The 22,236-nt window shown below is 41.6% G+C and overlaps 1 protein-coding gene across 1 annotated transcript in view; it reads right to left on the reverse strand.

Annotated features, from left to right (window-relative positions):
- acot11 (acyl-CoA thioesterase 11) overlaps positions 1-22,236 on the reverse strand; it is a 166,686-nt gene that overhangs the window by 133,173 nt on the left and 11,277 nt on the right. The window contains exon 2 of the mRNA XM_008109397.3: positions 17,640-17,762. Coding sequence (XP_008107604.1) covers positions 17,640-17,732 — 93 coding nt within the window. The 5' untranslated portion in view covers positions 17,733-17,762. The remainder of the gene's footprint in view (positions 1-17,639; positions 17,763-22,236) is intronic.

Here is a 22,236-nt window from a genome sequence, read left to right on the forward strand (position 1 = left end):
TTCAGGTATGGCACCATATTCTTCCATTCTTTCAGTCAATCATGGTGGCGGCTCACAGATTACTGAGCAGCTACCCACTCACAGTTATGGCTAGGACCTAGTTTTGCTAAGAGGGCTACACCAAAGAAAACACGTTGATCCGCCATCCTTCTCCAGACTTAAGTTCCTTCTAGTGATAGATAGGTACCTGGAAAATCCAGGTTATTTCCCACTCAGTCAAGAAACTCACTGGATGACCCTAGTCCAGGCGGTCTCTCATTTTGCCCACCTACCTCACACTATTGTTTCTAGTGGCTGAGAGGACCAAGTTGGGAAAAGGACAGCCATGTACATTACCTTGAGCTTACTGGAGAAAGCATAGCATATACATATCATTACTTAATAATATTCTTTAGGAGCCCCCGATGATGCAGCAGATTAAACCACTGAGCTGCTGAACTTGCTAACCGAAAGGTTGGCAGTTCGAATCCGGGGAGCTCCCACTGTTAGCCCCAGCTTCTGCCAACCTAGCAGTTCGAAAACATGCAAATGTGAGTAGATAAATAGGTACCCCTTTGGCGGGAAAGTAACGGTGCTCCATGCAGTCATGTCGGCCATATGACCTTGGAGCCATCTACAGACAACCCCCAGAGCCGGATACGACTAGATTTAATGCCAGGGGAAAACCTTTACCTTTACTTAATAATAGTCTTATTTCCATGCCAAATGGCCCTTTATTTTGAGCACAGCACTGGAGAATGACACATCCTGCAGAATAGAAAACTTCTTCCAAGTTCTGCCAGTCATGGATCCTGACCCAAAATAAGAGGGTGTTTTTCCAAGATGTGTGGACTGATGGTCACAAATGGTTAAATTGTGGTGTAGGTAACAAAAAGCCTACATAGAGCTGTTCTCTCTATAGTCTCACCAACCCAATACAATTTAAAAAAGCACTCCTGGAATGCTGCCACATTGCTTCCCAGCAGCACCTTCTCTCTCTCCTGAAAAGGAAATGTGTCATACAGTCTTGGAAAGATCTGCCAAAGGGCTTCCCATGTCCTAGACTTGCTTCTAACAGTCATGGTGATCTTGAACCCCTTGATGTGTCAGTCACGGTGCGTGTGTGTTTCAAAGGGGACTTTAATGCCAAATTGGGTTTTGACCAAAAACAATATAGCTTTGATGCCAATATGCCTGCTGTCCTGTAAGTGGCAAGATGCAGTAATAGAAAAAATGATACAGAGACACCCCACAGGGGGAATGGGGGAGGATTGATTTGCCAACTGACTACAGAAAATGTGGTGTTGTCCTTGGTCTGCAGGACATGAACTGAGTCTCTCAGTGAAACTCCAAACAAGAAATCCCTTTGCTTCAGTCTTAGGAGCATGAGCGGCACTGGGGTTGCACACTGGGAGGATACTGCTAATGCTGGATGTTATTCTCCTGAGCTGCTTCCACTTCTCATCCAGCCCCCTTGGGAGCAGTTCCCCCAAAGTCATAAACCACACACCACCGGCCTCTCCCCTCCCCCTTTTCCTCCCCTGCACTTCTTGCCCTCACAAAGATCCAGACTGGCCAAATGAAGAACAGCCCTTGTTTGAATAGTTGCAGACATTTAGGGAATCAGGTAAAGATTTTAGCCTCTCCAGACAGCGTCTGGAACAACTCCTTCGCAAGACTTCATTTAAATGCAATCTGCACTCAGCATTTCCCACTGCCACTGAGGTGTGGAAGTCTCACAGAAAGCGAGAGTTATGTGCTTTGTAAATGCTCCAAGTAAATCCTTACCAAAAAGCAGTGGAAATACTGACAGATGACAAAGACAAAGGTTTTGTGGGTTTTTTTTAAAAAAAGTCCAGTGCATTTCCATGGAGGTTGAGGAAAAGGATTTGTATTTAAAAACGTACGTTTATGACATAGTATATAATTCTACTTAATACTGTATTAAGAAGAATACCAATGGTTGTGTTTCTTATATGAGGCTTAATTTGTTTAAGTCAGATTTCCCCAACCAGACACCTTGAAAATCTTTTGAACTACAGTTCCTATCACGCACAGCCAGCACAGCCATGTTGCATGCAATTGTGGGAAGTATAGTTTGACACAACTGGAAAACACCTGGTTTGGAACGTTTAGTATGAGGCTTTGCCAGGCCTTAGTTCCATAACTGGGCTTCCAGGACCATGACTGTTAGACTGTGTTTGGGGAACTGTCATGGTCCTTAACCTTTGTTAGGCTGTGTTTGGGGAACTAAGGTTAAGGAATAAAATAAAAAATAAGGGTGGTAGAAAGGAGTTTAATAGGACCTTTGAAACCAAATGTTTTATTTCAACATGAGCTTTTGTATATATTGATCCACTCTTTCAGATGCACCAAAGTGGTTTAATATCCCCAATATTGTGCTCAAATAAACCAGTTAGTGTAAAACAGTGATTCTCAAGCTGTGGGTCCTTAAATGTTTTGGCCTTCAGCTCCCAAAAATCTAACAGCTGGTAAACTGGCTGGGATTTCTAGGAGTTGTAAACCAAAACAACTCCCACAGGGACCCACAGGTTGAGAACAGTGGTCTAAAAGGTGTTACTAGATTCTGTCTTTCCACCACTAACATTTTCCTTTTTATATTGGGACAGGTTAACAAGGCTACCTCTTTGGAAAGATTGAGGCTTTGCGGGACAAGTAGTATAGCTGCTTATTTTGCTTGAACCTTGATATTTTTCAAAAATTAAGCACTGCTCCTAATACAAAATTATGGAACACCAGCCTATTTGCCTATAGACAATGGAGTTCCAATGGCCTTCGCCGTGTGCTAAACTCATTTATTTTTTTTAATCCACATTAGTTGCTTTCTAGAGTTAAACCTGATTATATTGCATTTTATGTATACATATCACTTAACAAGAGATTCACCTCACCACCATTGTTTAATACCTATTCTTACCATGTGAACAACTAAATGGAGAAAAAATGGGATGGAAGTAGGATGCCACCTACTACTGCATGGATTTAATTCATGTAAGACATTTAGATTCTGAAACACAAAATCAAGGAATTGTGCTAAGATTGTTGTAAGACATTGTTCAAGAACAGGTTTAAGATGCAGCATGGAGAGATGCAATTGTTAATGGACAGAAAATCCAAGTACCATTATCAGCATACTCTCAGTGCTTGAATACTCTTGAGACAATATGTACAGTATGGCCAAACTATCCTTTAAAAGATGAAGCAAATAAATACAGAGATACCAAGAAACTAGAAAAGACAACCATACTCATAGGACTGGAGGAAAAGCTTGAACATCCGGAAATTTGGAGGGGAAAATGAGCAGTGTTCTTTCAGTGGTTTCTAAGAATCATGGATTTATGTCTGCTGTGTATAGGGTGCAGGACTGAAGAGTGGGAATCATTTATCCTTTCATATAATATTCGTTTTTGATGACATTAAATAAAACTTTTTTGTAGAAAACTCTGGACACAAGCACTTTTTCCAGAAAGTGCACTATAAACACAGGGAATCTAAAACTACAAGATGTAGCTACATCACTAAGTTAGATACCTATAAGCTAGCTCCTGAAGTATACATTTATCAGGGATTAAATATTTCATATCCTCCAGCCACTGTTGTCATTGACCATGACAGCTAACGGGATTCTGAATAGACAATGGAAGGCACCAGATTTAGCTGTATAAAGTGGAATTTCAAGAGAGTCACTCAACAACCTGCTGAAAATGTTTCTGGAGTATACTTTAATGTTAGAGCTTGGAGAAAAAAAATGACTATAACTTTTCATTCTTTCCTGGGGTATTCTGGGAGCTATCGTCCAAAGCAGTAATTGTTCCAAACTCTGGCATCGGATTATACTCCAAAACCTATTTCAAAGGGGCAGCCATGTTGCACCATAGAAAGTATATTCTATACAGCTAAATCTTATGTCTTAATTATCTACCTAGCTGCTGAACTTTGCCACTTTGTCCTAACAATTATTTCAACTTTGGATGTATCTTCAAATCAACAGCATTTCCATAGCTATTTGCAGGGCTCCACAGTATGCCACTATAATTCCTAGTTTTTGTTCAGAAGTGGTCTGAATATCAGAGACTTCTGCCTCTGTACCACAAGGCGCCCTGCTTGCCTGCCAAGTTATGGGTAACCCAGAGACATCTGTTTGGCCAATGCAGACGCCTTGATAGTCTCTTGTTCAGAGAAGGACTCTTTTTACATTCCTAAGGCGTGAAGACAGTAACAACTACAAAAAATACTGCCATGAATTTATATCTGCATAACCAGAAATACAATAGTGCTCAGCATTTTGACTAATCTTCCTCAGGGACAGGGTTCAGTATCATGCCTTGCTCTCAAGCTGAGACAGAGCCCAGTAACCAGGACAGTGAGAACTTGGGTGAGTACCTAGCAATTAACATAAACTGTTAATGAATCCATCCAAAATTATACAGGGTGCTTCTCATTAAGGTCCTGTTAGGTGTAGCCTTACGTTTTGATTCAGGCTTGTTCATTAAAGACCTGATAACGCCTTCTTGCTCTGGTGACAAGGCCATTTTCTCTCTTCTGTGATAGTATCTTAGCTATGAACCCCTTGACCTAGTGAGATCTCCTTTGCCCCACCTTGATACATGGTCCAATGTCAATTTCTTAGATTTCTGTTTAATAAGTGTCTGGCCTGCCTTCTGTTTGTTTTCATGTCCTGGTTATACTGGTTCTTTCTCTGCTGCATTTCTTCACTATTCATCTTAATGTATTTTTATAATGCCACTAGCTGTGCCCGGCCACGCGTTGCTGTGGCGAAGTATGGTGGTATGGGAAATAAAGTATTGAGGAATTGGTGGTAGTTAAGGTAAAGGGTAAAGGTTTTCCCCTGACATTAAGTCCATTATAAATGGGTTATATAGCTGTGTGGAAGGGCCTTGATTCTACACTGCCATATCCAGTTCAAATCAGATAATCTGTATTTTATAGGCAGTGTGGAAGAGGCCTAAGTGAGGCCTAACTCTGCCTGTCCCCTGGGCTGAGTGGGTTGCTAGGAGACCAAGTGGGCAGAGCTTAGCCTTCTAACTGGCAGCAACTGGATAAAAACAATTATTCCTCCCCTTCTAATTAGGACTTTATTTTTCTTTTCTTTTTGTTGTATGAACGTAGAGGCATGGATGAGGGGTTGTGCTGCCAAGTTTAGTGTTTCTGGAATGTGTAGTTTTGTTGTTTGGTCCTAGGCTGAAATTTAATTACCCTTTTATATATATATAGATGTGCATATGGCCACTTTGGTTTTCCACTATAAGAACAAAGCTGTAGTTTCAGTTTTAGGAACTTCATCTCCTTCTCCACTTTCACGCATCAGTTTTGAACTAACCACAGTTCCCAGTGACATCTGAACTCTGGAAATGGGAGTTTGTTTGAAAAAAATGTTTTCAGAATGAGCCATGATCTGAAACTAGAGCTTATTCACACTAACCATAGGATGCACAAAACACAATTCAGATATTATAATGAGTTAAGTTTTTTAAATAGATTGAAGAAAAATCTTTAAGCATGCTTTTTGCATGCTTAAAAGCAAAAGAACAGATGGAAGTACAGAGGCCGAAACACATGGTTTATTCACCAGATGGGAAACCATGGCTTTGTGTTACATGTGAACCAGATCACTGTGAGCTGCTTTGCCTGCCCTGTGAAAAGACAAGGTATTGGTCTTATAAGAAAACACTAAAATATGCCTTGTGTGCCTTTGCTCCTTGTACGCACAATTCAAGATTAAAGGCTTTCTTAAAGACTTTCAGCCATGGAATAGGAGTTGGGCATCCCCATTAACATTTTTACTACTGAAACCTTTGAGGAGCATACTTGTGCACTTAATATTACCTATATTTCCCATGCCTGGGATCACTTACTGAGTCTGCTGCTCACTTGCCCAAATTACTGGAGGTTGCTAGCCTCCTCCATCATGCTATGAGCTTTAACCTGTAACAGCTTGGAAATGTTACCTATGGGATTTTATCTTGGAAAATGTGTGCAATGTGTTAGATTTGTTTATTTAAAGTTTAATTTTGGTTATTTTGCTTTAGTTTATAAGTTTATATTGAGATTGTTTGTTTATTATTTTGATTTGATTCGTTGCTTGTCTGTTTGGCATTGAATGTTTGCCATTTTGTTAATTGTTGGAAACTGCCCTGGGTCCCGTTGAGGAGACAGGGTGGGTTATGAATAAAGTATTTTTTTTTCTTGTCAGGAACGACTTGAGAAACTGCAAGTTGCTTCTGGTGTGAGAGAATTGGCTGTCTGCAAGGATATTGCCCAGGGGATGCCCAGATGTTTGATGTTTTACCATTCTTGTCAGAGGCTTCTCTCATGTCCCACATGAGGAGTTGGAGCTGACAGAGGGAGCTCATCCGCTCTCCCCAGATTCGAACTGCCAACCTGTCAGTCAGCAGTCCTGCTGGCACAAGGTTTTAACCCATAAAGTATTGTTATTGTTATAATCATCATCACCACCACCACCACCACCACTTTATGGGCTATTATGCCCCCAAGTTTATTGCCTGGGGAATTCTGGATGATGGAAACCAATCATCATCATCATCATCATCATCTTCCCTATAAACCCTGACTTGGAGCTAGCTTCCAACACAACTTGTATTTGTGAACAAGTCCTAACAAGATTATTTAGTGAAAAAGAAGTTGGTGGAAGTAGGAACTTGGAGATGACAAAAACAAACAACACACATATACACACACATACACACACACACGCAAGCAAGTGGTAAGGAGGAGTGATTGCCTGCTATCTGAATGATGCAGCATAGAGCACCCAACTCAGAAGACACCGGTATCTAATCAGGAAAAGGAATGCTACTCTGCAGTGGCTGATATGCAAAAAAAAAATAATAAAGGTCTCTCCCGGATTTAAAACATTTTCTAGCTTGCTGCTGCATTATTACTCAGCAACACAAGGTTTCTGGAACCAAAAGACACAAGCTTGCCTCATAGCACATTTAATCTATTAGAATCCTTTTTCTCATTCCTTTTTCTCCAGCCAGGGGGTGGGGGCGGCAGAGAAGAGAGATACACAGAGAGGCTCTGGTTGGCAGGATCGTACTGATCTTTTCCGTCACCTCAAGCTAAAAACAGAAGCGATACATCACCAGTGCCTCTCAGGCTTCCAGTCTCAAGGATCCTTCTGCCACATTTATCTTCACAACAAACTCAAGAGCTCTTTACTCCTTTTTAACAGAGAGATTATCGCCACAGCTGGGCAATACACAGCCCACTGACACACACCCAGGCTCTAATATGAACACTTGGAAACGTTATTAGCCCTGCAGAACTGAGTGGCAATTTGGTCAGTGTTCGCACCATGCATTTGCTGCACAGCGGTGGTCTTCGGTCAGCAACTTGTAGTCTATAAGAAAGGCTGCAGCTTAGTGGTAGATCATATATTCTGTATGCAGGAAATCCCACGTTCACTCCCTAGCATCTCTGGGCAAGACAGAACCATTTTTGAAATGCTGGGAAGATCTTGCAGTCTATCTGGATAACAGTGAGTGGGATGACCCAATGGTTGGACTCAGTATAAGACTGCTTTCTACATTTTGGACTAGGAGTAGTGAATACTTCCCACATTCCAGTTAGGGAAGGGTTTCTGGGTTGCAGAGAGCATGTGTGGAGACAAAGTGAAACGGGTTAAGGCCAGGCATACATCTTGACAAAATGATGCTGTAGCACACCATCAGACATTCAAAAACTTGCTAGTCTACCAACCTGAGTGTCTGTGTTGTTTAAAACCTTACCAGGCTCAAATAAGAGTTCATGTGCCAGGGCTGCAGGCTAGATCACATTTTATATGTAAAACCTTCCCAGACTTTAAATAGATCCTAAGCTCTGATCACTGATGAGAGATAAGGACAGATACAGCTCCACTTGTGGGTGGCAAACCTCCTGGGGTTGAAGTTTCCCTTCCCAAATACTAGACTGTCTTTTGCCAGATGAACATAGCCTGAGTTAGAAGTAGTTCCCGGTAAACTCATAGTAACCAAGCAACCATACTTAAGATCCCTCTTACTTTACTGAGAGTCATACAGGCCGTGGATTCTACAGCAAGCTAAACTGTAAGGAAAATACCATGACCTTTTGATCCCTGACTCTCTTACTGAGATAGATATACTCTATGTGTTTAAGCCAGGCATGGGCAAACTTCAGGTCTCCAGGTGTTTTGGACTTCAACTCCCAGAATTCCTAACAGCCAGTTTGCCCATGCCTCGTTTAAACTAATGCAGCCAAGGGCACATCATATAGTAATTTGAGTGTTGGACTAGAAATCTGGGAAACCAAGGGTTCAATAATTAATTAACCATTAAAATCCACTGGGTAACCTTACTCAAGTCACACTTTCTCAGTCTAAAAAGTAAGACGATGGCAACCCTCTTCTAAATAAATCTTTATTGGACTGGATGGCCCATGAGGTCTCTTCCAACTCTACTATTCTATGATTCTATGATTCTATGATCCAAGAAGGCCCTCAGATGTGGCTACCATCAGAAATAACGAAGGTACACAACAATTAAAACATCAATCATTTCTTTTCCTGTGTAAAAATGATATCACCATGAAATGGCAAAATTATAACTCACTTGATGTTAGGAAGAAAGCATAGTGTATTTGAGACAGTAAATATGCAAAGGGATCTTGTAACACCTTAGAGGCTACATCAGAACAAAGCTGGTAGCTTTTGTAGACTGAGGCCCCTTCTGCACTGCCATATAAAATCCAGATTATCTGCTTTGGACTGGATTATATGGCAGTGTAGACTCATATAACCCAGTTCAAAGCAGATAATGTGGATTATCTGTTTTGATCATCTAGATTTTATGGCAGTGTAGAAGGGGCCATACCACCTCACCACACTGGGATTTTTTGACCCCCTTTTTCCTCTTTGGGATGGGGCCTGTCAAGTGACATCAGAAAACACTGGCTTGGCCTTGCCTCCATTCCTACTGAAGCAGCGAGGAAGCTTTGCAAGATGCTTCCTCACTCACGATGGAGAAGTAAGTGGGGTTTGACCCTAGTTTTCAAGCACCTAGCACAAAATAGGTGAAATGGCTGTGATGGTAATGACCACCATTTAAATAGATGGAAGATTTAGACAAAGATTGGTAAATAACTACAAAGTAAGAGAGAAATTTCTTTCTTATGCCTGTGGAGCTCCCACATTTTTGGTGCCTTTCCCCCATCTGATGGAGAAAGGCCAATGCAGCTACATGCATTGCCATCCTTTCTCCCATCTGATGTCCTGTTGTCCTCGTCTGATGGGGGAAAGAGGGAGGGCAGGTGGGGTGCCACAAGGCACCTCACTTGCCTGCTGTTTTGCTAGCAATTGAATTGCTGGTGAAATGGAGCAACATGTGAAGAGGTCCTTAGTCTACTTCCTCAGATAAGAGCAGTGTAAAGTTAATGTATGCTTGCTAGATGTTTAATTGAAATGATAAGATCTTCAACTTGTTTCCCTTCTATTGAAACTTCTGGTAAGTGACTGTATGAGGGAAAAATCGCCTCTCTCAAATCCCTATTTGCCACTATCAATGTAGACAGAAAAGTTGTGGTATTTCTTCACAAATTCTTCTGAAGCATCCTGCAACACATCCTGACTGTTGAAGACATCCATTGCAGGGCTCTCATTTTCACAATCGGTTCCACATACCACAGTTTTACTGGAAATTATTCTATATGTTGTTTATGGACTCTGTAAATTTCCCCATATGGAAGCCATCCACACTTTCACAGGTACACTGGAAGCAATAGAGCTTACAGAAGGGGTTAGCAATATGTGTTCTCCCAATATTTGCCTGCAACTCTCATTAGCCCTAGCCAATATAATTAAAAATAAGTGATTACGAAAGTTGTGATTCCACATCATATGGAGAACTACAAGGTGTCCTCATCATATATGTACAGACAGAGCTAGCAGTTTTGCACAAGTGCACACACATATTCTCCAAAGTCCACAGGCATAAGAAAGGAACTTCTCTTTTACTTTGTGAGAGAAATTGATCCCTTGGAAGGGAAATTCATTTCTGCAAGAGTTATCATGGGGAAAAAGTGTCTCTCCACAAAAGCTTTATCGCTAATCCTTGTTTCCACAACAAGCCAAAATTATTAAAATCCAATGATCACAGGGACAAAAAGTGAGGTGAAATCTTCTGAACAGGGGCACAGACAGCAAAACAACCCCTTCCCTATGCTATCAAAAGCTAAACAATATATACTCTTGGCTGGAGTTACACTTTAAAATGTACTTGTTTTGACTTACATACAAATTCAACTTAAGAACTAACCTACAGAACCTATCTTGTTCAAAACTTGGGGACTGCCAGTACTGTACATACTCTGAGTGTATATTTCTGACTTTCCCTTTTCAAAACTTTTGTACAATGGTACATTTTTGTAGAGGAAAAACTTTTGATTGTAGAAAGTTAAACTTAGAGTACTATTTATCAAATGGGAAAATCTAAAATGTTGTTATTACCTAACATCTGGTAAGCCTATTCTAGATGATGTGAAGATATAAATCAATCCTGATGTTTGTCAGATGTGAGGAAGTTGTTTTAGTCTTATCAGCAAAAGGCCACTCCCACTAGAAGCAATTTCGTTGTGCTAATGGATCTAGGTACTGCAATAATGAAGGCTCTAAAAAATCTAGCTAAAGATTACAAGGTGCATTTAGGGCACTGGTTGAAAGGCTACACAAGTTTGTTTGTTTTTTTTAGGAGAGAGGCAATGAACTGGATAGAGAAGAATTATACAATAGTGGAAAAGTGATATGTTGTATTAATATTAGGAAGTAAAACTGTTCTTCACAGAGATATATTACTATTCTGTGGCAGAACAACTGCTTTGCATGCTGGATGTCCCAGCTTCAGTCCCTGGGGCTAAAATATCTGAATATGCAGAAAACTGGACAATTGTCTCCCTCACCCAAAGTTTTGGAGGTTCTTCATAATTTTGAAGCAAATAATAGGTTTCCCCACATTTTGGGAAGGATGGGGTCATACAGTTAAAGGGTGTGTGTGTGGCCTTCCGGCATTCTATGGGGGACACTAGTAGCCACCTCATCACAAGGGCACATTTTTGGTGAATACACTGGCTCTGCCCTACATCACCCACGGAGCCCACTCACACCCATCAAATGATGCTGGTGGGGATTCGTGGGTGCTGTAGGGTGGAGCTGGTGCATGCCGCCATGGCAGCAACACGGGAGACTTCCTATGTTGCCATAGGAAGCCATGGGGGGAAGATGCACAGTCAATGCTTCTCCACATGGGATCAATGAAATCTGGAGTTGGGTGATGTGAGGCATGGGGCGGCAGATTCCCGATGCCTCCCCCTCCCCCCCTCGACAACAAGAGATGACATGTAGCGATTCTGGCGGCTGTGTGGCAAAGTCGAAGGACTTTCTTGAAATATATTGTTTTTTTTTCATGTCAGCAGCAACTTGAGAAACCAAGTCGCTTCTGGTGTGAGAGAATTGGCTATCTGCAAGGGCGTTGCCCGGGGGATGCCCAGATGTTTGATGTTTTACCATCCTTGTGGGAGGTTTCTCTCATGTACCCACATGGGGAGCTAGAGCTGATAGAGGGAGCTCACCCACTCACCCCAGATTCGACGTGCCGACCTGTCAATCAGCAGTCCTGCCGGCACAAGGGTTTAATCCATTTTGCCACCAGGGGCCCCTAGTACAGTGATGATTCATACACAAACAAATACACATCCACTTTGTCAAACAAATTTTTTTAAGGAAAGCAGCAAAGTGGTTCAATCAGGAATAGAGGCACACTAGTCCTAAAGCATGTGTAAGTCACCAGAATAAGAGGTGCTGGGCAAAACCACTGAGAGAATGCAAGGCAGAATTACAAGGAACTACACAAGACCAGCAAAATACAGGGTGTTTGAAAAAGAACTCCCTACTTTTAAGTTAAAACACATTAAAACTAGGGAGTTCTTTTTCAAACACCCTGTAGAGAGACCTTCACTGAGCCCCCAAATTAAAACATATATTGAGGGGGCACTGCATTCTGCAAAATTAAGTCTGGGCATGGGATGCCTGACGCCACACTGTGATGTCACCCACAAGACAAGCAACAACTGCACAGTTTCTTAACATGGGCATTTGTATAGAAATAAAAAATGAATTTGGAGAGATTTGTCTCCTGTAAACTTCACCAAGTGACATTATGTTGTAGCAATGCTAAATGGGGAAAGGTAACATTTGCCTCCTACAGGCTGGCACCAATTGAAGCAAAGTGACATCATCCCTTACCAGACTCCCAGATCATGTTTACACTAATGATAACAATAGCCTGGTCAAATAAGTTCAGACAATTCCTGGTGCAAGGCCACAAAAGGAATGGAAGTTATTGCTAGGATTTGACCTTGGATCTAGTCTCACAACCCTAACCAAATAAATCACATAGAGACTTGTCTCTGGTTCACTGATTTCTAAAATCCCACCCACATTACTTGAATTTGCTCAGAAATACAATGCTTTTGGATAGAAAACCTAGTTATATTTCCTAGCATCATACACCATGGGACTGAAGGCTGAGCCGCAACACTAGGAATCATGCAGCCAAGAAAGAAGTATACAGTTATGGGTCAGTAAGTACAGCTTCCCAGAGCTCTGATTTGCAAAGGCTGTTCTGGTTTGACATAATAATTCCAGCTCCTTATTCAAAGCTGCAGGCTCCTCGCTGCTTTTCTCTTGGGCACACTTCCTGCTCTCCGATCTATTCAGAGCGCTAGCTTTCGCGGTGAGGTAATCAGCATTGTTTCAAGAGTGATAAGCACCAACTTGACAACCCCGGAGACTGCAGATCTTCTCTCCCATAGAAAGGCAGCGGTGGGTGTTGGGAAAGGAGGCAGCAGATGGGGAGAGAATCTCAAAACCTTGGCATTTCACAGTTGCTTGGTTCAGATGACTGTCTGCCTGAAAACTGGACAATGAAAAAAGTACAGAGGGAAAGAATAAACTCAGGATGTGGTGTTGGAGAAGAGTTCTGTGGATACCATGGACTATTAAAAAGACAAACAAGTGAGTTGTAGAGGCAGTCAAACCTCTAGAGGTCATTATGACTAAAGTGGGGTTGTAATACCTTGGCCATAGACATGACCCTTGAGAAAGAATAATGATGTTTGGTAAGGCAGAAAACAGGAAAAAGAAGACGTCTACATTGCAGATGGTTAGATTCAATCAAGAAGACTTGGCTCAGAGTCTGCAAGACCTGAGTAGAGTGGTTGATGATGGGGGACTTGGAGGTCTCTATACCGTCATAAGTCGAAGTTGATGTCAGCAGTTAACAACAACAAATAGAGAGAAAGCTACATGCCTCCACATACTAACAATGCCCTATAATGTTACCAAGGATTTGAAATATTTGACCTATTTACTAGAAACTCAAAAGGGGTTAATGATTTATTTTTCAGCAGTTAAAGTCAGTGCAGCTGATGGCTTCTGGGTCAGGGGTGGGGTGACCCACTTTGGTTGCTGCCAGTGGTTAAAGGGAACACTGCTTGTACTTCACTGTCCTTCCCTTTGTCAGTTGTTTCCATTTTCTTCACTGCTCTTGTCCTCTGCCACAATGGTTCTCAATCTTTAGTTATCCAATTATCCTCTTTCTGATTTCAAGCACAGAAGCTTCAACCAGCCATGGGCAGAGGTTGAGTATTCTGGGATTTTAAGTCCAAAATATCTAAGGAACTAAGAAATGAGAGCCAGTGTTCTGCAGCAGCAAACAGCCAATTTCACGATAATGTGGAAGTTAGTAGCCTAGATATTTTTGAGTTATGATATGCAGTAATAAAAGGGAGGTCTTTCTGAATATGTGATATACCACTCCACACATATGTGCACACACTTAACCATTTCTGGTGTCCACTGCAATCCCATGTCTACCAAAATGTTGCTGCAAAAGGTCATTGTTTGCCAAGTGCCCTGCTTATTGAATTGCTTATGAATACGCAATAAAAGAAGCTATTTGTGAGAGGAACTATAACAATTTGCATCTTTCTGTAACCAATAACATTCTATCCCACAACTGTGTAACTTTGCTTTAATAATTGCAGCTTTAGTGTCACTCAGTCAGGGCACCTGAAATAGTTTCTGTCCACAAAGGCTTGTGCTGAAATAATATATACAAAAAGGTGCTGCTAGATTCCCTCCACATCCTCACACTATTTTATATCCCCCTGCTTTTTTAAAATGCTAAAACAAACTAATAGGGCAATTTCTCTGAAAAGTACTAACAGTGTTGAAGCTGGAATGGCTTGATAAGTCTCAAGATAAATAACATGGTATCCATTTTGATAGAACCAATTCACAGAGCTGAATGCATATGCAGTAAAATGTAAATAAAACAACAGTATACAATATCTTCCTAATGGACTACATTAAAAAATACAGATTTTCAGCTGGACCTGGAGCAGCAAGGCATTTCTTAGGTTCTTAAGCAAAAGCTCAAACTCAACACATATTGGTGCATTTAGAGACCTTGAATCTTAACATTCACACCCTCAATTAAAACATGCTTACCCTGAGACATAGAGATTATAGCTTTACAAAAGAGAAACATGCAGCCATCTCTTCCTCGTGCACATTGTACAGTAGTTATAAAAAATTGGACCACAAATTATGAATTATTGGAAATATGAGACACATCTCCATTGAGACATACAGCGAGAGAGCGAGCCTTTGTCCTGTAGGAACCATTATTTGCTCTGGAAAGTTGCTTCATCACACCTTGGACTCCAGGAAATGATGCCCCCAAATTGCCATAATATTTTTACAATGAACTGGAATGCGTGGGGAAAACACAATGGGTTTACATCAGAACTCCTGGGTCCTCTTTCCTATTTTCACCTGATATGATGTGGGAACATTTCTGTTTTCATACTCCAAGCCAGATCCATCCCTTGCAAACCCATTGAGATAATCATCATCCTAAAGCACCCATTGTCTATCTTGGATGAACCCATTGTGTCCACCACAGCCAAGATATTAATCCCAATATTGATTGCAAAACTACAGTCCTTTCCTATTGGGCCCCTATTAGGGGTGGATCAATAAATAGATACACTCTTTAAAACAATCCAATGACAGTTTATTTGAGTTTCCCGCCACAATAAAAATCAACTAGTGGTGACGCCTGAGGAAATCCCATACCCAGGCATGTAGCGGGGGGGGGGGGCTTCAGCCCCCCCCCCCCGAAATTCTCAGGGCGGTCTGCGAGATTACATTTACATTTATTATTTAAACTGTTATGTTTATTCATATCATGATCTGATCACCATGCTCAATATATCCCATATGCATGGGGGTATTGGGATAATGATACAAAAGGTTTGCTAGGGTAGATCCTGTCTCACCCAGACTCAGCCCCCCCCCCCCCCACCCGAATCAAAATCCTGGCTACCCTACTGCCCATACCAATTACAAAGCGGATCCTAGCCAGACAGTTTCTGAACCAATGCCGGTATCTGGAATAGCTTTCAAATGAAATAAGTATCCTTTCTGGCCATTGAGAAAAAAAACCTCTGATTTTGTCTTCAACCCATCATTCGGTCTTCTAGAAAACTAGATATGTTCGGGGCCCTTTCCCATGATACTTGTGGATGTTGAAATCACATAAGACAGTTCTTATGTTCAAAGTGCTATAGACATAATAATTGTGAATAGCCGTGCCAAAATCTACTGAAGAAGCCAGCTGGTGATGGACATGATTTATCGAAACAATTGTCTTATTTTGTCCTTGGCCATTTTTTGTGAAGTAACCTTGAACATGAGCAAATAACTGGCAATGTATTTCCTTATAATTCTTTAGAGTTTTCACAACACTTTTAGAAGCTGGTTTTAGAATGATATATCCTACACACATCGCAACCAATGGGGAGACATCCACCCTGAATTGATTTGGACAAAACTCGCAGTATGCAGCACTGGACTTTACAGGCAGGTATTGAAAATAAAATATGTGGGCTGCCTTCGCTCATTCCCAATGTTGTTGGTTCAGGAATGGAAAATGATTGTTACCTCACACTCCTATCAGTGTTTGCACATCAACATTATTTGCTACAGTCAAAAGTTTGTAGTGTAATGAACTATTGTATACTGAATGCATTGTTATAGATACAAACTTTCCAGCTCTGTACAGGACCAAACTATGTTTGATGGATCGACGCCAATGATTTAATTCAGAGACTGGAAATGTCACCTTTTGGGGTACCATTTCTATAACCTACAGTCGGTTGGGTACGATAGGAGCCATAGTCCAAAATGGATTTTTTCCAAACTGTGGAGTGATTGTGCACTTTCTCCACTCATTTATATAGCAGCGGGGTGGGAGCAGAAGTGAAGAGACACTAACTCTTAGATCAAAAGGATAGCTGAAACCACCACCCACTATCTCCCCATGCTCTGTCACCCCAGGCCAGCTTCAGCATCAGAGGCAAGTCAGACTGAGAGAAGAGAGCCTGGGGCAATGTAGCAGAGAGAGGTTACGCTTTGGGGCGGTAAGGGAGAAACTTGGCTCCCCTTACCTTTTGATGTAAAAATGAGAGACATTCTCCACTCACGGTTTGTACATGAATTAGCAGACACATGAACCAACATGGCTCCTTTTTACATCTGCTTTGGCTCTTGGAGGGAAAGGAATTCCAGTTTTTTTGTCTTGAATCCTTTCCTTTCAGACGCAAGTAGAAATTCAACATCCCACCTATTCCACATGCAAACACTCCTTCCCAGGTTTTTCCAATTTTGCCATCTGCAAAAAAGGCAAGCCTATTTTTCGTGTGTGTGTGTGTGTGTGTGTGTGTGTGTGAGAGAGAGAGAGAGAGAGAGAGAGAGAGAGAGAATCCCACCACTAAGCTTTGCTTTTCAGCCCGCCACTATTGCCAGAGCCAGTTAACATGCAACATCCAATCCATCAGGAAGGACTGGATCTTCCAACAAGAAAATTATCAGATGGAGACACACTGGGTTTTACTGATATGATAAACAGGAGACTGCTTAGTACCATGACTCACCTATGCCTTGGGGCAAATCCAAACTGGAATTTCTCTCTGTTGCTCTCTTTTGTGCAGCAGAGAGAGACAGAGAGAGAGCCAAGCCTAATGTTTGGGATCTCTGCCAAAATTAAACTTCTACATGCCAAGGAAACCCAAAATCTATAGAGAAAGCAAGTCATGCAGATGAAGGAATGTTACTTGTTTGCTAACATTGGCGTTTCGGCCTACAAGTCCCATCGGCCCCAACCTTACATGGCCAATGTAAGGAAATGTATTCCAACACATCTGAACGGCCAAAGATTCTCAACCCTACCATGACCAGGGTTGCAAGATGCATTCAAGTGGCCACATTTGTTTGTAGGATTTGTGCCATCTTGACAAGAATTACAATGTGTGGAAAGAATAAGGCAGATCCCACCAGGAGGCCACCCGACTGCCAGCAACCAGAATGGAGGGAAATGTTGTAAACGCAGCAGCATAATCACTTCCAGGCCAAGACCTGAGCCAAGAGCAAATTTAAAAACGAACTAATGTTCCACATGTCCTCATAAGATAGAAATGACTGTACTAGAAATTACAATCAGTGCACTACATTTTTGCCTTACCTGAAGTTTAGTTTTGTTAATTCTCAGTAATTTTGCACGCCTTGTTCTCCAGAAGCACCCATACATCCCGCAAGGGTTTTTCTTTTGTGGCATGTTGTGCTTTCTTCCTTTTCAGACAATTGCCTGTAGACAAAAAAGATACATTAATTTAGCATCCTTTGGATATGTCTAATTCAAAATTCAATGTCCCTGTCCTTCTCTTGCAGCCACTTCCTTTAGCAGTACCACAATCCCCATGTTGACCAAAATGAGTTATTAATTTTGCCAAGGATAAAGGGCAAAAGTACTGCTATTGCAAAACAACCAAGCATTTCATCCCTGGAAAAGACAATGACATTAAGGCAAGGAAACAAGGTGTGTTCTCCTTGGGAAATCTCTGTTTCTTTTGGTTCCAATGGGGAGGCAAAGTTATTTTATCTAAACACTTTATTCATCTGATGTGTATCCACAGGCTTCTTTGTCAAAGAAGCTCCTTCTTACAAAGTCTTTTTATGACCTCCAAATGCACCTTTTCCTTGTTGTCCTCTGGTCAGCTAGCTGTTTCTACCAGTATCAGCATTGGGAGTGTAATAAAGGAGAGTTGGAAAAGCAGGCTTTATGTTGTTTTGCAGCAGCCTTTGTGCAGTAAAAAAATGCAAAAAGCTCCAGCTGGGAAAGGGTGGGATACTGCTTTAACTGATCCTACAGAAGTCACATGTATCTGCCTACAACAGGCAAGGTAAGCAGCAGGTGACTTCATGATCCCTTACTGAACATGCATGAAAAGAAAAACGGGAGAAAGCGGAGAAAGCAGATAAACCTGCTTTACTAGGTACTCCCAGCATGTAAAAATAACAAAACAAAAAAAAAACCCATGAGAGTTGCAATGTGTTGGACTTCATTAAAGTTCCCCCTTCACAACCTTGGCAGAGTCACCAACACCCCTTTATCCCTTTCCTGCCAGAATCGGCACTTCCTAACAAGGGCCTGTTTCAAAGAAACAGAGCCAATTCTGTTTACACACCTATAAAATACACAGAGCGAACAGCCAAAGCAAAGTCCCAGTTCACATGGGCTAATCACAGAGTACACATGCGATATTAAAAGACAACCTTTCAGCTTTGGACAGAGCTGCTGCTAGTGTCCACCTCTAAACAATTCCGGTCTACCATCCACATACAAAAGGACCAGCCTTGTCCCAGTTTTGTCTTCTCTTAGCCAAGGAAATGTAACAATTTAATTACATTCCAGCTTGCTGCAGAGGAATCTTACGTTGTATCTGTATGCCAGCTTTTAACTCTCCACCAACTTATTTATTTTCATTGAAAGCTGCTGAATTATAAGTTTAAAATCCCAAATTTTAAGTTAAGGAGTAACAGATTAAATTAAATGGATGTACAGATGAATAGGCTTAGAAAAGTGGGTACTTTGAGGCACTAGATCTATATAGGAACACAGATGCCTGCATAAGGAGAGGTGACATCTCTGACGTCACTGGAGAAAGACTTGATTATATTAAATAGCTTTAGGACAGTGCTGTGAGGAGAGAAATTGAACTTTGCGATATTTTTCTACAGTTGACACAAGAACACATGATCCCAGGTCAAAATGGGTTTCCTCTGGATTTTCAGTGTAACTTCCTCTTTTCCTCTAATCATATTCATCATTGGGTTTCTGTGAGTTTTTCAGGCTGTATGGCCATGTTTCAGAAGCATTTTCTTCTGACGTTTCGCCCACATCTATGGCAGGCATCCTCAGAGGTTGTGAGAGAATGCTTCTGGAACATGGTCATACAGCCCGGAAAACTCACAGCAACCCAGTGACTCCGGCCATGAAAGCCTTCGACAACTCATATTCATCATTATTTTTCTGCTCCTATGTAGGCCTCAGGATAGGCAATCTTTGGGCTTCCAGATGTTTTGAGAGTCACGATTCCTTATCCTAAGGTATGCAAGAGTCTCATAGAAATAATTGAGAATTACAGATTTCCATACTTTGATGGTGGGGGTAGACAATCACAAAGAGAAATGTGGGGGAGATGAGTTTCTCTGATATCTGATATCACTAGATGGAGTAGAGAACAGCAAGAATAAAAAGGATAAGTGACTACCTAGCACAGTACTGCTCCAGCATGTGTTTTACTGCAACCCTTCCTCCATCTCTTTCCATTCTGCTCTGGAACTTTGCGTAAACAAACAATCTCAGGCTCAGTGAGATGATGAAATGTGATGAAACAAACCTTTCTACATGGTAAGGCCCACCACCTTTATGGAGTTGGGGCCAGACACAGTTTTGCTCGATGCAGACCTATTAAAATCCATGGATCATAGGCACTTTGCAAATGAAACTATGAATAAATGTGGACCCAACTTTTGTGGTGGCGGCAGCAGGGAAAGCACAAGCGCCATTTCGTTAATACGGGTTACCCATTACCTTACAATGAGGCAATTTGATCATAACCATCATTCCATGATTGCCTCTGATCAAGCTGACAAAAAATATTTCAAAAGATGTTTTGAACCACATCTTCCGAATAATGTTTCTCATGGTAGACATTCAAGATAGACTGTCCCTAACAGAGTTCCTCTCAAAGAAAAAGCAATGGAGTTATATAGAGCTTTGCTCACAACTTTCTAAAATAATGCAAGGGTTGTAGGAAATTTGTAAGTACCTGGGGGGTGGAGGGAGATGTGCCAAGCCATTTACCATGTATAGGTTGACCTCGTATACATGTCAAGAGCAGGTTTTGGAGCCAAGATTGTGGATTTTGGTATGGCTCATGAATGCCTCACCAATGCCATCTCAGGGGGACACCTATCCCTGGCCACTGCTACCATTTTGCCTCCCAAACATCGAGAAAGCGTAGAAGTGGCACTATGGTGGAGAAAGTAAAAAGATCTGGTGTTTCTTTAAAGTTCTCCTGAACTAGTATCTTGCCTTTCACACCTCTACTCAGTGAAAGGGAATAGTTATTTTTAAAAATAAGAGTTAAAGTACAGCACTCACATTGACCCTTGGATAGGTCGAAGCAGGGTTTTGGAATTGATTTTTTGACAAAAATTTCTAAATCTATACATAGGCATGTAGTGAAATAAGTTTCTTACACGCCCATGTACTGACAATATTGGGGTGAGTATAGATTATCAAGATTCTAGTTTACACTGTGTCTGTCTCCATGAACCTGTATCATGTTTCCTGGTAGACTCAAGATCAAGTAAGATTGGAAGAAGCTTGGGCCAAGAACAAGCTTTTAGTACATAATTTCATGGCCACAAGGCAAGCAAGGAACATCATTTGTGCAAATCTTTTGTCTTCTCATTTATGTCAGATTCCTGAAAATGCCTATTTTGCATTCCCTGAGTGGGTGGAAGTTGGAGATACAGTCTTATACCCAGCCAGTTTTCTTTACCAAGTGAATAATGGATGTATGTGTGCTGTTGTTTGAATCTCTTTTGATTTATCCATTGAGTACACTGGAGGAAGCAAACACTGGTGGGGAGGGTGGAATTTAAGAGTTACAGTATGTCCCTCAGACTTGCATACACTGTGAACCCCTGCCCTGTTTCTTAGCAAGCTTTTTGATCGTGTCAGAAGTGACTTGAGAACATACTGCAAGTTGTTTCTGGTGTGGGAGAACTGGCCGTCTACAGAGACGTTGCCCAGGGAACGCCCAGATGTGTTAGCTAAGAGGCTTTTCTCATGTCCCTGCAAGCTGGGGCTTACAGAATGGAGCTCACCCCATCTCGCAGATTCAAACTGGCAACCTTCAGGTCAGCAACTCAACCTTTGGGTCAGCAGTTGGCTGGCACAAGGTTTTAACCCACTGTGCCACCACAACTCTCCTCAGCAAGTGCTCCTCACCAGGTGGGCCATGGAGGAGCCACATCATACCATGGATAGGAAAGAAGCCATATCAAATGCAATTGATGATATTGTTTCTTATTACAATTTCAGTAAATTAGCAACACATGCATACTTTCCAACTGTCCCAGTTTGACAGTCCCAATTAAACTTTTCAACTGTTTTTTAAACCTACCAGCTTCTTTTCTCCTCTCACCTTCCCCTTCAAACAAAGTTATTTCAATTGGAGCAAACTGAATTCAAAACACAAAAAAATAGGTCTGCATTCAGTGGAGGGAGACAAAAGACAGGGGTTTCCTCAGGCAAAAGCAAACTGCTACTGCTTCCCCTAGCATATGTGTTCTTCCATATTAAAAACGCTGTCTTGACCATACTCTGGTATTGTTTGGCCACATATATCCCAGCTTTTTTCTGTGAAATGTTGTAGGGCATACGGAAACGGCCTTCTGTTTTGAGTAAAACCCATCCTGCTCTGTTCCAAAGCACTACTGCCCTTCGTGTTCTTCTTGCCCATTATTTAAATAACTTCAGCGAAGCAGCAAAACTCAGGTTCCCTGCTGTGTTAGCTTCCTGAACACCAAATAAATCAGGTCTGCTCTGACCACTGTCTCTGTGGCCCATTCTTTCAGGGGGAAATAAACAGTCTAAACCAATGAGGCCCTTATAATGTGAAAAGTGTGTGTGTGTGTGTGTGTGAGAGAGAGAAAGGGGGTGGGTTGAAAGGAAGAATATAAAAAAGAAAATTGACAGCACAGCT

Source organism: Anolis carolinensis, chromosome 4 (assembly GCF_035594765.1).
Source record: "Anolis carolinensis isolate JA03-04 chromosome 4, rAnoCar3.1.pri, whole genome shotgun sequence".
NCBI classification, from domain to species: Eukaryota; Metazoa; Chordata; class Lepidosauria; order Squamata; family Dactyloidae; genus Anolis; species Anolis carolinensis.